General features: G+C 40.2%; 1 protein-coding gene across 1 annotated transcript in view; it reads right to left on the bottom strand.

The window, feature by feature from the left end:
- The window catches only part of PDE3A (phosphodiesterase 3A), a 95627-nt gene that overhangs the window by 28915 nt on the left and 49222 nt on the right, over positions 1–17490 (bottom strand). Inside the window, 4 exon segments of the mRNA XM_075706998.1 lie at positions 2511–2724; positions 6497–6612; positions 11221–11375; positions 14239–14499. Coding sequence (XP_075563113.1) covers positions 2511–2724; positions 6497–6612; positions 11221–11375; positions 14239–14499 — 746 coding nt within the window.

Below are 17490 nucleotides of genomic sequence, written 5' to 3'. Positions count from 1 at the left end.
TATTTCCAGATCATACACAAACTCACACTGATTTAATATATATGTGGTCCACATAAAACACTATACTAAAAAAAAATTACTGAGCTACCCAGTAGCACACTTGAAATCTGCTCTATGTCAGAAGTAAACGTGCCCATGCAACTTTAACTTAATCCCCTTCATGCATGGGCATTATAATATATTTCTTAATCACAGGATTGTTTAACATTTTTTCCACAGGATTCCTGCCTCTTCCACTAAGCAGAATTAAAAATGATTACTTACAAGTTATTTTAACAGCATTGCCTGGTGTATGTTCCTGTTTAATGCAGTTTTCAAACTCTGCTGTCCTACCACGTTTCACAAGTAAAAAAAAAGTACAGTAAAACCGCTTTCTTGATGCCACTGCCTGGGTGGATCTGATCTAAAGCACTGAACCCATCAAGAGTTCATTTCCTCTTTTGTTGTTGTTGTTGGGGGAGGGATTGGTTTGGTGGTGGCAGAGGTTTGCTGACTTGGTATTATTTCCTAGCAAGGCAGTTTTTTTGGCAGTAAATGCAGGGGATTGCATACCATGAAGACTAACAATCTATAATGTGAAAGCTCAAACATTAAAAGATTTATTTCTGGTGTTTGTTAATTTAACTCTCTCAGCTTGTCTTAGCCATTTAATTTCTTTGGGATTTTTTTGGGGGAGGGTTGTTTTTTTGTTGTGGGGTTTTTTTTTTTCAATTGTGCCTACATTACTAAGGGGTGCATTATTTATGTGCTGTTGGTTCAGCTTGTATCTGTGGTTACGACATTTCATGGCTAGAAATGTGACACTGCTTATGTTTTTTCAACAGACATTAAAGGCACAGTGACTATCAGTAATAGTGGATGCCAATTCTATTAGCAGTCATTACACCGTAATACTTTAAATAATAAGTTTGTTTCAAATAATCAACAACAAAGTCTATGCCAGCAATGTAAATATTTGAAATGCTTACACAGTCTAAGCATTTGAAAACAAGGAAATTAAGAACCTAAATATGCTATGCAACCTACGCAGATCACATAAGACAGTAGCCACATAAAAGCTAATGAACATTTTACCAATGATTATGCTGAAATCAAAGTCTACACATATGAAGAAAATATATTTCATTACTATCTACAACAACCTTACATTTATGATTTTTTTTGACATTTTTTATGCAACTGTTAACTTCTCTTTAATAGAAGGCCTCTAGCGATAACTGTTACTAGATAAAGTAATAATACCTTGTTGAAGTAGTAATAAAGGCACAGGTTAATAACACAGTAGCATGTCTATGGTATATTTCTTATGTGTAATATAGTTTTCATTTCAAATGAATCAGTGCAAGTCCCAGTTTTGCAATACCTTTGGAAAACTTTTAAAACTTCTTAGTTTCTATTCAGTCACCTAAATAGGTTTTAAAAGCCTGTCAGGATCCTAGTCTGAACTCCAGTGAGGATGACTCCCTTGAGCAAACTCGCAATCTCAATTTTGACTTGCTCACACCCACTTCCGAGCCCTGCACATAGCATACTGAGACACATCCAAAGTCACGTGACTGAAGCCAGAAACAAAAGACTATTTCCAAAGATAGTCAAACTTGACAACATTTAACCTAGCTTCAGATGACGTGCTGTCTGCTGGCTAGCCAATAATCACAAATCACTCACTACTATGACCAAAAGTAACATCTAATGAGTAAGGTAACCTTGAAACTGCACTGGAGCAGGCTTCTAAATACCAGCGTTTCCCACTGTTCCATACTGGACACATATTGCAAACTCCACTAATCTAACTTAGCCACTGAATCCTTTTCGAGAAGATAATGAGAATAACTTTCTTTCCAAACTGTTGATTTTGCAGAGCATGTCTGCATAATCTAATAATGGGTACTTTAAAGTGTGAAATTAAACTGTGTTACTCTAACTCTTAGCAGCAGAAAGAACTTGGCTGCAGTTGATTTCTGAAAAAAATCCCAACGCTACATAATCTGACTCTGCCTAGGGAGGACAGGATCCGCTTCTGAGAGAGTGCGCAAAATTACATAGTCTTCAGGCACTGTTGGCACACCTTTATCAGAAGGCTACAGGCCAGCAGCTTTTAAACCCTAGCAGTCAGATTTTTCTATCAAACATCAGGTGCCTCCTGTGAAAGACTTGGCCTGTGACCTGAAAGTGACTGTTCATGTTAAGGGCATAGCCTGAGAAACGCAAGTTGTTAACATGAAATCCAACCTTGGGATCTGGAAGTTACTGATGAAGAACTTATTTATGAATCAGACTGTGCATCTGACATGAGTAAAAGCTATAAATGTATCTTAACGTCTTGTGCTTCAAAAGCACTTTGTAGCATCAATCTACACAATTACTCATATACTAAGAACTGCTTAGATAGAGTGAAATATCAATACACAACACCGCAGCAAATCACAAAACCTTGTACGTGAGCCAAAAGAGCTTGTTCACAAGAACAACATGAAATGATTCCAAGGCATGTCAAATTACTATCTTACCTGCTGCAGATGACAGAGGGGCTGATAATAGGGTCTGAGAGGCTAGGTGCACTCTGAGTAGAAGTTAAGACTTTGTGTGGCTTTAAGCCTTGCTTGGTATCTGTAGAGTCTGGAAATGACACAGAAGATGTTTTTCCGGTAGGACTTGTGGCAGGCGTCCCCTGAATCGGTGAATGGCATGGGGAGGTGAGAGGTGAAATATTTGGTGGGATACCTGGCAAGAGAAAAGAGTTGTCTTGTCAGTTAACAGAAGTGGCAGATGGTTGTATGAGTTCACTGTGCAGAAATACTTCTCTTGATATGCGCAGGTACCAGCATAGCTTCCAAATGGAAAAATAAGAGAAAACCCTTCTCCAGTCTGAGCCAAGCCCACGGCTGTCACAGAGAAATGAAGCTCCATTAATATCAGCCACTTCTACCTGCTGAATATCTGGCTCAAAACATGAAGCACATTCTCCCTGTTGAGCAGGATGCACTAACTGGCAGGCATGAAATGAAAGGCATGCACTGGTGACATGACTATCGGTATCAACATGTTCTAGTGACAGAGGCACCAAACTCCAAATAGGCAGTTCCCAGACCCATCTGCAGTTTCTCTTTGCTTCACTGTCTCCATCTGTAAAGCAGGGACAAGAAAGGCTTACACACATTCCCAGCAAATTTGAATATCTACATGTGTGAAGAGTAGCAATAAACCAAAAAAGCAATTTTTAGTAGTCTTACATTATATGAAAATAAAATATTGCACTTATGGTGCCATTTCTGCATTCCTCACAGATTTCTGCCTTGATCTTGTGCAGCTTGAGTTTATTTTTCAAAATCTGCTGCTTACTGTGGTAGACTTGTGACCACTACCTGTACCACACGGTATTGTACTCCTGAGCTAGTGTATCAGAAAGTGCCAATATCGTGTGCAAACACCAGCAAGATGTAGTTCTCTCCATCCCTTATTCTATCTAAGCACCACTGCCAAGATGAAATGCATCAGCCAGTCCAGTGTTTGAGACAGTGCCGTCTTCTTTTTGAATACACTTCACATTTTCTAGTCTCAGACAAAAATGTCCCATTCACAATAAAGCACAGAGGAGCAAACATAATCTATCTTATGAGGAAATGCATGTAAATTGACTTCCTATTCGAAAGTTTGTAGGAACTAAGTCCCAGTTCATTTACCATGTTCTTCTTCAAAGCCAAATGATATAAAGAGCTTAGGAACTAGTTTTATGTTTGAATTGTGTCCACTATCTAAATGCATTCCAGACACAAAAATTATCTTAGAATAAGGCAATATGTTGATCTAAGTTTATGAAATACTAACCTTGCAGGATATATGTGTACACTTCCAGTGTTTTTTCCTGATAAAAACTTACTGTGATATGAGGTTAACATATGATTTAGTGTTGACAATCCAAGAGTTAAAAATAATCTCTGACGGTTACTACACTGTAATTTTGAGATATCCAACATCTCCTAAGTTTTGATTAGGGTATTTATTCAGCAAACATGTGGTATATATTACTGTCTTAATTCAATTATTGCAACTAGGATATTACGCTAGTCTTGAGATCAGAAACCTGAGCAATTAAAAAGTTATCAGATGGCCATGACATATGGAAATTGCTTTAAAATACAGAAAGCCTCTGTTTCACATTTACTAATCCTTTGAGATACCTGCCTTCCATCCAACAGAAATATGCCTTTAAAAACATTTCGCAGTCTGTTAGTTGCACAGGGGATTGAGTTGGATTATCATCTATCTTTGAGCTATATGTTACCAGATAATCTTCATGACTGTTAGAGAATACAATATATATGGTCATCTTTCAACAATTTAAAACACGTCCTGGGAATTTAAACAGAAATTTTCACAATAATATTTCTAATCACAGCTGGTTTTCTACTGCTAGTCTGGGCTCCTCTCTCTTGAAATATGTTTGGTTGTTTTTTTTTTTTAAAAGAGTAATTTGCCAGGGTACGTAAACAAAAATAAATAAATTTACCAGAAAAATGCAAAGCTATTTTAAATAATCCAACATTCAACCATTTACTGGCAAAAGTGAGAGAACACGTGTCTTGCTACAGCAAGGAATTTTGAACAATCAAGATAACAGAATAATAACAATACAGGGAGAATTTTCTTAAGTACATCCATCTGCTTAGGTCCTCCAGTACTTTTACACATGTGCACTGTTGAAGAAATAAAACAGTCACTTCAACGTGATGTGAAATTACATATGAAAACACTTGAGTTTACCTCATAATTTTGCCAAAATAGGTATAGCTAGCAGTATTTTAAAATGTTAATGTTTTCATGCATAATTAAAGACACATTTTGTAAATTAACAGATTTACAGATTTAGCGAGATTAACTTCTACCAAGAATTATTATATACTGCCAATGGAGCTAATATATGAAAGTCTAATTTGTATTAACTAGTGCAAACTAAAGCATTTCCTTAGTTGGAATGCAAAAACAAATCATAATTAAAAATGCAGAATTGTAAACAGTCTAAAACATCAAAATATCAATCTTCTGCATAAAATGCTGAACCAAAATTTTTACTCCTGTCATTCAGTGCCCTTAGGAATTGCTTGTGATGGAATGGAGCTCTCCCTTGATCACAGGGGAGCTCATGCATTTGGGCAACAGAGATGACTATTAATGCTTTCTGGAACCAGAAGAGACTAAATGTAAAACTGACTGATGGGGTTGATAAATCTTGTTTTCCAAGTATAAAATATTATACACACACACACACACACACAACCCTTTCAAGTTAATGGGTTAATCTCTGCAAATCACCAGTCTAAGCTGGATTTGTTTTGTTCTAAAACAAATTCCTGGATTCTTGGTACTTTATCTTCATTATTTTCCAGGTTCAATTTTATTAATTTGCCTTTGTGCCTATTACTTTTTAAGATAATACTGTGTTACTTAATCTTCACTGTGGTATAACAAAGCAGCTTCTGTACAAGAGGAGATTAAATAAACTCTTCAGTTGAAAAGGAGATGTGATGTGACAGTGCTAGATATGCAGAACAGTTGTGCAGCCGTATCTTCAAACCCATCTCTAAGTTAGGATTCTCTGACTTTTCTGGTGTCAGGCCTCAGGCATCTACCAATTTCCATCTGATGTCTGGGTGGCCAGTATCTATGAGTAACATTATCTCAACATTATTCCATGTTTGGAAAAAAAAAAGGGCTGATTTGAAAAAGGAAGGCCTTGTGATCATTTTGAATTGCAAGTTAAAGCATGGGTAAACATTACTTTATCCTGCATTTGTACAGGGAAGAGAACCACGTTACTGTGGATTAAGACTGCTTCATGGCTGTCATATTAGACATTTCATTATCAATTAGTAAGTCACCTTCTCGATTTCTTTCCCTCAGTTAAAACAGGAGTCATTTTTTTAAAGGTCCAAAAACCTGAGTAAAAAGCCCGTTATTTCTCATCTCTAAAAATCAGTAAGAACTACCTCAACTTTCTCAGTAATGAATATACAGAGATAGACCTCTGAGTTTTAATGGCTTTGTCTTGGATATGTTTGCACAAGACGGATCAGTTGCTGCCTACAGCTCTGAATGGCATTATGTATGTCGTGCTTCAGGAAATCTCAGTCAGGCAATATACACAGACAGTTACTCTAACAAATGTTATAGAAAACACTCTGTTCTCAGCCCCGTTGTAGTCAAGAGAATTACATGGATATAAATCACAACACAATTTAGTATTGCACTTGCCACATCATGTCATGACTAACCCCTGTAAATCATAAAAGTCAAAACATTTACAATGGCATCACTATGAGCTATGGTATTTTAAGCCACTGTTTTTTTTTTTTTTAAATAAAGGAAATAACTATATTTATATTGATGGAAAAATAAGAAAAGACACAGATTGGACAGAGATCAAAAGCAGCTGCATGTGCTAGTCACGTGCAAAAGCAGCTAAGCAAGCCTGACAGAGCCACAGATGCCCACTCACCTTGCCGGCTCTGCCTTTTGGCATTCAGGTGGTTGGTAGAAGACATGGCGTAGGAGGTGGAGAAGGACCTGCTCTTCGTGATTGTCATCAGAATTGAGCTGTTCCAGGAGTCAGTGCTGCAAAACCAGAGCGCAAACAAGCATCGTTCGACACAGTACAAAGCCTCAACGGCAGATCCTTAGGAAGTTAGGAGCCGCAGCAAGAAGTATGCGATACTGAGATAGAACAAAATCTGATGAGGAAAACAGCATCTATCTGCTAGCTGAACTGCTACTTGTGAGGTGCTCAGTATTGTATTCAGCAAAAATATTTACAATGCAGACACTCCAAAGCTGGGCTTCCTTCAGCGCTGAGGCCTATTCACTTTATACAAAGATGTCTTCATTACATTGTTCTGACAGTACAGAGGCTTAAAAGTTGACTTGAAATAAGTTAAATTTATATTCTCTTTTAACGCCTCCTTACAAGAGCCAGAAGTGCCAGAAGTTCTCAGTGTAAATGAAAGATCAGTCTCCTTGACTCCTCTGCTGCATTCGCCAAGGCAGATACCCAGTAACCCTTTGGGCACTGACGGAGCTCCTCGGGAGGCTGGGAGAGGCTCGGAAGAGCCCTGCCTTGCTGTTGCTAGTGGTGTGTCTCTTCTCTGGGTGAAGCACTTCATGCTCTAGCCAACTGAAATGCATGCTGCATCTCAAAAAAAATCCTACTGACAGACCCTGAAGACATTGGTCACTGATCCAAGAGAAACTCACTGAAGGAAAATAGGGTGCATGTGTCTGTGTGTGCGTGGAACAAATGCTGGTCCCCTACAACAGGATGGGCGCATGCTTTCAGCCTTCAGGCTATAACTGTGTACCAGAAGAGGCCAAATACTTCTGTACAGCAAGAGAATTGTATTTATCATTGTTTTCCTGAATGACACTCATCAAATGTCAGCTGCTTGCAGGGATGTAGCACTGGCTCTTATCACGAGGCATATGACTTCTCTGGACAGATCTGCTAGGCCTCTCCGGCTCCACATTTCTCCTCACAGCCTCACATCCAAGGGAAGAGATGACATGCATGGCAGAGACAGCCTTTTAAAGCAGCCTAGTCCCACCTGAACTTGAAAAAAACCTTGGAAAAAAAAGAAGCGTTCTGAAAGAAAAAAGCATGTAAGATTGTCTTAACTCTACAAACACCTTACTGTTTTGGAAGAGCAAGCACTACCTACAAAAATATTTGCTGGTTGCCTTCATTGGCCCAAATTCCTATAATCCATGATGAGTAAGATGAAGAAAAAATTCAGCTGGTTTTTTAATTACTTTTTTGTTTGTTTTGCGGTTTGGTTTTTAATTGACAGGAAGAATATAACACACTGGCCCACTGTAAAGAAAAAACAAACCAAAACAAACCAAAAACTCCCAAACCACATTCTTTGACTTCTTAAGGGGAACCACTGGATATAGAAGTGACTGAGGGAAGGAATGTGGAAGCTCTATTATTTTTCACAAATCATCTGAAGCTATACGAGGACGACGTCTTACCAGTTTAGTGATACGGGGTTGGAAGAATACAGGTTTACTAATCTTAAACACAGATTTAAGGGGGATTTTTGCAAGTATGTGACTATAGAAATCTAGAGGTGATGTCCCAGACTGTGAGGAACAAGTTGCAGATTTTGTAACCCCAGAATTTGCCACAGGGCAATTCCAGTGTCATCTCCCCTCTCCTACCCTTCAAGCCATGAAATGTTTCTTTCTCTGACCTGCGCTGTACTTGAATTTGGTACAGGGGAAGTGGCAGATAATCAAGATTTTTTTTTTCCCCTTCAGTTCAAAACTCTTTTCCTTGAAGTCAAATTTGTATTGGTCTGCCAAAATTTTTAAAGCCTGACTTATAGGATTAATTTTTCCCCTTTCTGGAATACACATTGTTTCTCCTACTGTAAAAGAACTGCAAACAGTAGGCTGGGAGGCTTGACAGAGCTATAATTATACAATTGGCGACATTAAACGTAGGAAGAATTGATAGCCTGCTTAGTTGGCTCATCATGCAGAGTTATATAACAACCGTAGAAAAGGACCAACAATAATATTTAATTGCTTTCCTTCTCCCTCTGATTCCTATCTTAGGATGCTTACATACTACGTGAGAGTCTGGGATCAACAGTATAAATCAAATGCACCCTGGGAACCACAGGCCGGTGACTGAAGAACATTTCCATTTGGTTATAGCTTCTTTATATTTACTTTTACTGAGATACATGGGACTCCTCACACAGGGAACTTTGGCTAACCATGTAATTTTCTTGCACCAGGCATTCAGTGTACTCCGCAGGCTGCCTTGAGCACCTAGGCGCCCTGCCTGACAGCCTCCTCTGTGGGAAAGGTTTATGTATCTGGAAGAAAGGCTGACCAAAGCAGCTCTCTTGGGCTGCATTCACGCAAGCTATCCAACGGCAAATACTGGTGATGTCGGGCCTTCTCAGGTCCTATCTTTTTCTCCACTACCGGCACCGAATTTTGAATTGCAAACACGTGAGTCTTCTGATACCATGGCTCTGAATTCTCTTCTTGAATTTGGTGCTTTTGCTCTGCTCTTCCTTTCCCCATAGCAAAGCATGTCTCCACAGTCTTTCCTCATCTACCAGCTCCAAGATGATAACCCTTGCTGAGGTGGGGAGTGGACCTGAACTTTACTCTTACAGGTTGGAACCTTAACTACCAGGCTGCATGACTCACTGCCCTCTGCCCTTCCTTTGAAGGCTCTGCTCCTTTCTGACTAGAATAGAAAAATATTCACAGAGCCAGAAAGGAGGAAATCCTGTTGAAATAGCTACACAACATATCATAGTTAACAGTGCTTGGGATCCAAGCCTCTTCTCACAGATGAGCACCCTTCCCACAAGACTAACATCCATTCAACTCCTTCCTTCACTCGCTGCTACTGGATTATCTGCGACAGCCCTTGTGGAGGGTTAAATGTAGCTCACCTCAGGCTATCTGGTAGCATGGAAGTCCCAAAATGTGAGGTACCTAGGTCTGAATGCCCTCAGGCAGAGAAGCAATTTTATTAGGGTAGTGCTCTGCAAACGCCCTAAACCAGTCAGCTGCTGGCTGTGAGCAGTTGAGCAGACACAACTTCTCTCTCTCCATTTCATGGGAGGACTATGTATTTTATGATACTCGTTCAGGGATCAGGCCCTGAGAAAAAGAGAATGGGTAAGAGTGAGCAGGGAATACCTAACTGATATAGTCAGTCATGAGGGACTACAGCCATAAGATAAAAACCCATCTCTTCAGAATAGTGAGAACTAGTGTGCTGCTGGGTAACACTGAAAGACTTTCAGGGACACGCTTTAGGAAACAGGAACAAAATTTTGGCTTGGGCACAAAATGGAGTAGGTAGGTACCTCAGCCTATGCAAACCTCTTTGCAGATCTACTGCTCTGTTTCTATGATGCACTATATGAACATAACCTTAAAGTGTATGTGTCATGATTGAATCTAGAACTCTTTTTCCAGGCAAGACAAACAAATAATGTACAATTCCTCCAGTGGTTTTGCCGAAATTCATTCCAAGGCTTCATTAATTATTGTTTTGTAGTTGTGACTCTTCCAGTATGAGCGCCTACTTACAGACCCCTTGAAAATATGAGGCATCTTAAATGAATAAGTAAATACATCATAAATAGAAGAGGGCACTCAGTCTGCACCCCAAAAAACCAGCTATGTTTTTCTAATTTGCTGCTTGTGGCAAATTAGGAAAAGCCTTTTAACTAGATGAGACAGTTGGGAATAAGGATGGGAGAGCTGGGATTCTGAGTCCCAGAAACTAAACTCTGTAGTCAATGGGAAAGAAGTGTTCTACTGCAGTGCTTAAAGTCAGGGAAAGTACAGCAACCATTCTGCAAGAAAACTTTACACTGCCCATTTCATTTTCAGCTTTGCTTTCAACCTCTGCTAGCAAATATTCCTTTGTAATTTTACTCCTAGATTATACCTTTCTTTTTCCCCCAGTGGTAACAAATCTACTTTCTTCTCTCCACTAGATCACTTTTTAACTTATCTAACTCACTGGTTTTTATTTACCATCTATTGCTGGTATTGCATTTGCATGAGTTCATTCAGGGAGCCCTAAGCACTTCTTATATTCTGGAATTAAGTGTGTACATGGGATGCAGGGCATGTACAGTGCTGTATGGGCTGATGATACTCCATTTCTATGGACAGAAAACCACAAAATTGTGTATTTTAGGAGGGACCACTTAAAATCAGGGTTTATGTTCTGGAAGTTAGTATCTAGAGGATGGAGAGGTGCTTTATAAACTGGTTTAATGACAGGACCACATCACTAGCTGTGTTCTTAGAAGCGATATTCAGCAGCTGGGTTACTTGTTAGAATTTTTTCTTGGCTGGGCAAATCCCATGGAGGAAACTGCTGCATATCAAGAAGACTTTAACCAGATACCCTGCCTTCTTTCCAATTTTATTGTGCAATTCTGCACTTTGCTAGCATAAATAGATTTTTTTTTTTATTGCTTCCCAATAATAAGAATAGTTTTGGCATAATCTGACTAAAATTGGGAATGCCACTCCTTTGGCAACCCAATTTAGAGAAACATGAAGAAGTAGTCCTAACACACTTTGGAATTAGCATTTTTAAATGAGGGACATCATCACACAGAACCAAAGCAATTTGCCCAAAGAGAGACATAAGAGAGAGAGGAGGTAATCTGTAACCTGGATGAAGATGATTCATGAGGTTTGATGCTGGCACTGCGATCCCTTCTCACTGGAGCTGGCTCCAGTGTAGGTAATCCTGTGGCTGATGTTGTTGTGGTCCAAGTTGAGGACACTCGTCTCAGCAGTCCCGGAGGCAAACTTCTCCGTAAGCGCTAGAGAGAAATCAGTTACTTAGAGTTTACATAGGCTTACAAAAACTTTAAACATGCAGAAGAAAACCATTTCCATTTGATTAATTCTGCCTGACAACATCTAGCGAGGTACCTTAAATCTGGATTCTCCCAGGTATTATGGTGCCTACCTTCTATTGACATCAACACAGCTGGTGCTTCAAATGCTTGCAGGGTCTGAACCATCCTCCCTATTTCAAGTTTAAAAAAAGGTATACATCCACAGCCCCATAACCACAGAGGTTCAACACCTGGAGCTCTCACTGGAGTCAGCCAATGTCAGTTGTGCTCTTTAAAAATTTTGGTCTTATAAGATGTGGCCAAAGGCACTTAAACAAATCATCAGGGCCACAAAGATAACTGAGGGATTGTGACATCTGTCATAAAAGGAAAGGCTGAAGGAGCTGGGATTGCACAGCCTGAAGAAGAGGAGGCTCAGGGGAGATCTTACCAACATATACAAATACCTGAAGGGAGAGTGTAAAGAAGATGGAGCCAGGCTCTTTCCAGTGGTGCCCAGTGACAGGACAAGAGGCAACAGGGCACAAATTGAAATACAAGAAATTCCATTTAAATGTAAGGAAATATTTTTTACTGTGAGGATGACTCAACACTGAAAGAGGTTGCCCAGAGAGGTTGTGGAATCTACATCCATGGAGACACTCAAAGCCCAACTGGACATCCTCCTGAGCAGCCTGCTCTAGACTGAGCCTAGAGAAACCTGCTCCAGGCTCAAATTGCTTGAGCTGAGGGACTGGACTAGACGATCTCCAGAGGTACTTTCAGCGTCAACTATTCTGTGGTTTAAACTGTCATGAACGCTCAGAATCAGAGATTCAAGGCAAGAAAGACTGTAAGAAAAATAAGGGAGGGGAGCTCCAACTTCTTTTCCTGCTATATCTACCCAACCCAAAGATCACCCACTGAAATAAAACTTTCATGCTCTGGGATATGATATCTCCTGAAAAACTTAGAGAAAGCTTCACTGTTTACAGCAGATTTTTCTTGACCACCCTGCATTTTTCTTTCACCTGACTCTTCCTTTTCTCCACTAACAGGACTCACATTGTTTTTCTGTACTTTTGAAGGCAGAGATAATAAAGGATGATGATAGAGAGTCTTTGTGGATCCAGATTTGCTGTTGCAGATGCTATAATTTTGTAAGATGTTTCTCTTGTAGTTCTTGTGAACTGTTTATAGTTAAGAACTAAAATAAATATGTCTCTGTGATGAAGAGCTTTGACTTTGCCAGAGGGTTAAGAGATACGAGATGGAAGACACTTGTGGCTCTGAAGCTCAAACTTACAGATAAATATGTTAACATACTATGTCCTTACCCAAAATGCTCAGTGTCAGATGCTTAAGGTAAAGACCCTAAATCTATATTTAGACCCTTAAATAAAGGACTGAAAACTATTAGTTTTATGAACTGTAATACATTTAGGTCAGTGAATTCTTCAGTCAAATTAGTCCTCTGTAGCATTAACTCATTCTTCATCCTTCATTTCTGTTCTCCTCACTAGGTATTATGCAACAGCAAACTGGTATTTGTTCACTGTATTTGCTCATGTGATGGCAGTGTTCTTCCATTTAACTCTTCTCCTCAGAGCCTAGAGTACAGCCATTATAGACATGTACATAAAATAAACTGGAAAATGGAAAATGCAGTTAAAAACGTGTGAACATCCACTCCATATATACAGCTGCTACTTAGGCAAAGAGGGTAATAATGACCATCACACTAAATATATTGAAACAAGAATCACACGTGTTGCAATTCAGATGCCAGGAAATGCTGGAATGAATGCTGGCTGTGCCCTTTGAACTGTTAAAAGCATTCGCCTGTGTAACGTACTCTGCCTATATTCAATTTTACAAGGGAGATTGCAGTACAGAAGTATTTTGGTTTAGTTTCAAAAGTGAAATGTAAGCCTTGCAGGTCAGCTAATTAGCAACGAACCTACAATTCAAACTACTTCAAAGCTGATGTGTTCTTTCTAGTTCTTCACTTACTGAATGTGGGTGGTTAACACTGTTTATTTCTTGTTGGATTCCTGAGCATTCATAAAGCCATCTGTCAAGGCAGTAATATATATATTTTGTTGGTTCAGTCTACTTTTGCTTCTTAAGACTGCTTCACATGAGCTCGCAATATTTGTCATATTAAGTATTGTGGTTATCTTTTTTGTTTGTTTGTTTGGTATACAGCTTTTTAAATTTGATCTAAAGCACCTGGAGGCCATCAGTAGAGACTTTTTCATTGACTTGTATAGGTTTCACACCTCTAGCTAAGGGAAGGAAGAAGAGACTGAAATTCATACAGAATTTCAAATTCCAATCTTCAAAGTGGGCAAAAAGGTCCTTCATATTATTACATAATTCCCCACTGCCCATCAATTAGGATAGTCACCCACATGCAGTGGGTCAAATCTTTTGAGTGGGAAGGGCATTTCTGCGTGAGAAGTAATGGGACAGACTTGTGTGCCTGGATGCTGAAAGGCTTTTGCTTGCTCTGTTCCCTATCATTTCTTCTCTCTTAAGCTCTAACCAACACCTGTGAGGAAATATGCACACCATCTACATGAGCTATCCTGTGTCGAACGTCATCTTCTAAAGATGCCTGATTCAAAGTTAGCCTGGCCATGAGTTGAAGGATACACAGGAATTGTCTTACTATGAAAGCAACAGTCCACTTAGCTGTCCTTTTATAGTAGAATATGATTAGTGCATAAGATGTTAATCTGAAGCAAACAAGCGAAAAGCCGGGCACCATCTCCCACTAGTCCAGTGCTGTCCCTTTAGGGAGAGCCAAGTTACAAGATGACAGACAGAGTCCAGTACTCACCTTGGGAATAGCTAGTTTCTCTCCTTTCTCTGGACATTCTTCTGAGTCAGAGCAGGTGTAGTTCTCACTGAAGGACACCAAAGGGTTCACCCTTGGCTTGTGGATGGCCTGGAAGGTTAACTGCGTATTAAGCAGGTTGCTCACTGTTCTCAGCGAAGTACACACGTTGGGGGGCAGTGAAGGATCTGCCAGAAGGTCTGTAATGAGCCCATGTGCTTCTCCCATGACAGCGATATCCACTGTGATACTGGTACCAGAAGACTAAAGAAGACAAAAATAATACATGTTAGATAATAGAAGTGAACAACCTGCCGAACAGTATCTAAAGCTGTGGTGAACTCTCTCCACAACTTTTGTTAAAGCAGTTACCCACAGAGTGCAAAAATAATAACACAAAATTCTTTAAATAAGGAGAATCATGCTGAATAGATTGATCATCAGGCATAATGCTTACAGTCCGCAAAGAGTTTGGAATTTCATCATATCTGATTTCACAGCTTTCACCATCTGCAGCTGACTTAACCCATCTGAATGAATTGTTTAGGCTCCCTACAGAGACATAGTCAATGGCCAGGGGCTATTTGCACAAATAATTTTGGAGACATAGCTCAGGATGGGAGGAGTCTCTCTTGAGAGATGCCTTTCTACTAACTACAGAGGCATCTAGAACAACTAATGTTCAATGCTTATACTTTGAAATGAATCCAAGCATATACTTTATATACTTTTTTGCATACATATATTTTTAAAATAACTCCACGCTTTTAAAAATATAGCATTCTGGTACAGTGGCAACAATATTCTTCTCCAAGCAATTGCATATTGGGCAGCTATACCAAAATTGAAATGGAGTAAAAAGTGCATTTTCCAATCCTTGTTTTATTCAGACAGAAGCGATGAGGATAGTTACTCTACAGACTTGTACGACCGGTTCGGATGGTCCTTACTTTCTCCTGGGTTTGAAATATGCACCTACTTTACAGGTATCATTTAGGAAGAATTATTAACTAAAGTGATGCATAAGCAGAAATAATACCAAGGAGCAGCTCATATCACTGGCAAATCTTACACACCCTACCCAGTACATGTAGGTAATTGATCTGTAAATGACGCACTGCAAACCAACTGCGGCCCCAGCAAACTGTCTTCATACATGTAGTCCATCCATCATGCACACAGGTAATCTAACACAGCTGTAGCACTAGGCTTCCAGTGCATGCACAAAAGGGTTGATCCACAAATGCATCTTTCAGTTCCTCCAGAACTTCCTGACATTCAGCAGCTCCAACTACCATCTGTCCCGAAACGCAGCAGGGCAATATATTGGCACTAAAAGAAACAGTCTATTGCCAAAAGCAGGAAAGTTGTCGAGTTTGTGAATTGACAGCTATATGACACAACTGCAAAAGACTGAGGATCTTTAAAATCTACTAGAAGGAACAGTGAGACTGGATGCGCATGGAAGTGGAACAACTAGAAAGGCAGGAGGCATATGAACTTTCAAGGCAGTAGTGACATTTCAGCCTCACTAGTTGGTGGACTATAAATCACCATAAATTCTGTGTGGAATCGCTAATTCGAGACACTCCAAGACCAACCATTTTTCCTTTGCTGTGTTTCTGACACACAAGCTCAATTCTGCTGCCACTGTTTGGGACTTTTGAGCAGAAAGACTATTGCAGGAGATTTGGTACTGATTTGTTTGCATGTATTTCTTAGAAAAATCGAAGATACACAGTTTTCCAAATGGGAAAGTTAGCCTGTGAAAAGAGCATAAGGGTTTCTTGGAGTGGCAAGTGCATAGCATGGAGAATCGGGCAGACTGCTTAGCAGGAGAGTGATCAGAGCCTCGGCCAGGAGTGACTCACCAGTGACAGCATTTATGGACCTCACAACACATCAAAGAATAGGGCAACAGAGCTTGACACTGCTTCATTCTCACAAAAGGCTTTACAGGCAACAGCAAAGTATTTCTGAGGGAAGTGATATATTAGCTAAGTTTAGCTAAACCTCTCCCCGCTACCTTCCCAGTTGCGTAGTGTGGACATCAGGCCCTTGGCAATAGTTGTCTTCACTCTACCAATCCACTCCTTGCATCCTACTTCTTGCTAACACAGAGGTAAGCCCCAGGACCAGAAGACAGGCATCTTCACTCACCATCCTCTCTCGCAAACAGAAAACAAGCGTCGTCTTCCCGCATGTCATGATACCAAAAAAAATAAACCAGAAACTGTTTGATATAATGAAGTGCTATTTCACCCTACTGAAAAAAATTAATGGCTGAAGTTAATTTAACGGCTCTTTCATTGCTTAACCTCTCAGGAGTACATGCAGAAGATTCAGGCAGATGCTAAAGTAAATTGTTAAATTAAAAGACAAGGCTTGGGATGGGAGGAATTAATTATCTATCTTAACCTCAGCCCTGAAAAACAGACCAAAGGGGAGTGAGGGAGAACACATCATTCAAAGTGCGATAGAAGCCTCATATTTTCAGCAAAACTGCACAATCTACAGTTTGAAATTCTATTAAGCCTGGAGCCTGGAGTTGTTGACTGCCAATCAGAGACAGAGATTAATACTTCAATGAAGTAAACAAGTCTGACTCAGCGGGCCATAAGCAGAGGCCCAGATTTTGTACAGCAGTACTAATATTTTGCAAAGCAGCCAGCATTGTTCTCCATGATTAGTACCAACTGGGGAGAGGGAGAGCCCTTTTCTTCTCAACGGTGAATTTCTGCCACATGGCCTCCGACATGTGGGGAGGCCTTGTCACGCCTTGGTGACCCCTGCCTTGACTCTGGGACCCAGCAGATTTGTCCAACTCAAAGACCAGGCTGTGCCGAGTTACGTGAGGAGCTGGTGCTGAGGCCGTATGGCCCAGGAAGAGAGACGCCACACACCGGGTCTGCATCCTCCCTCCCGAGCTGTGCCTGCACCTCACCGTGAAGGACAGCCTGCAATCAAATCTGGTTCGGTACTTACACATGTAACACACAGCAACACTGCTGCAGCCCATGCCCCACCAGAAAAAAAATCGGTGGAAATGAAGCGATTCTCTCTTCGGAAGTGTGCTTTGCACCTGGGAAAGGCTTCAGAGCTTGGCAATGGCACATACGATACCACCTCACCCTCTGCACAATGTGCTCTTCCTACAGCAAGGTGGCAGGACCTTTTGCATTTTTGACCAAAAGCTTTGCATTTTTGACCTGTAAATCTGACGCTTTCAAGTGACACCTCACACGAAACCCATGC

The sequence above is a fragment of the Pelecanus crispus genome, chromosome 1 (assembly GCF_030463565.1).
Source record: "Pelecanus crispus isolate bPelCri1 chromosome 1, bPelCri1.pri, whole genome shotgun sequence".
Taxonomy (NCBI): domain Eukaryota; kingdom Metazoa; phylum Chordata; class Aves; order Pelecaniformes; family Pelecanidae; genus Pelecanus; species Pelecanus crispus.
The sequence above is the reverse complement of the archived record's forward strand: the minus strand, read 5'-3'. Positions and strand labels throughout refer to the sequence as shown.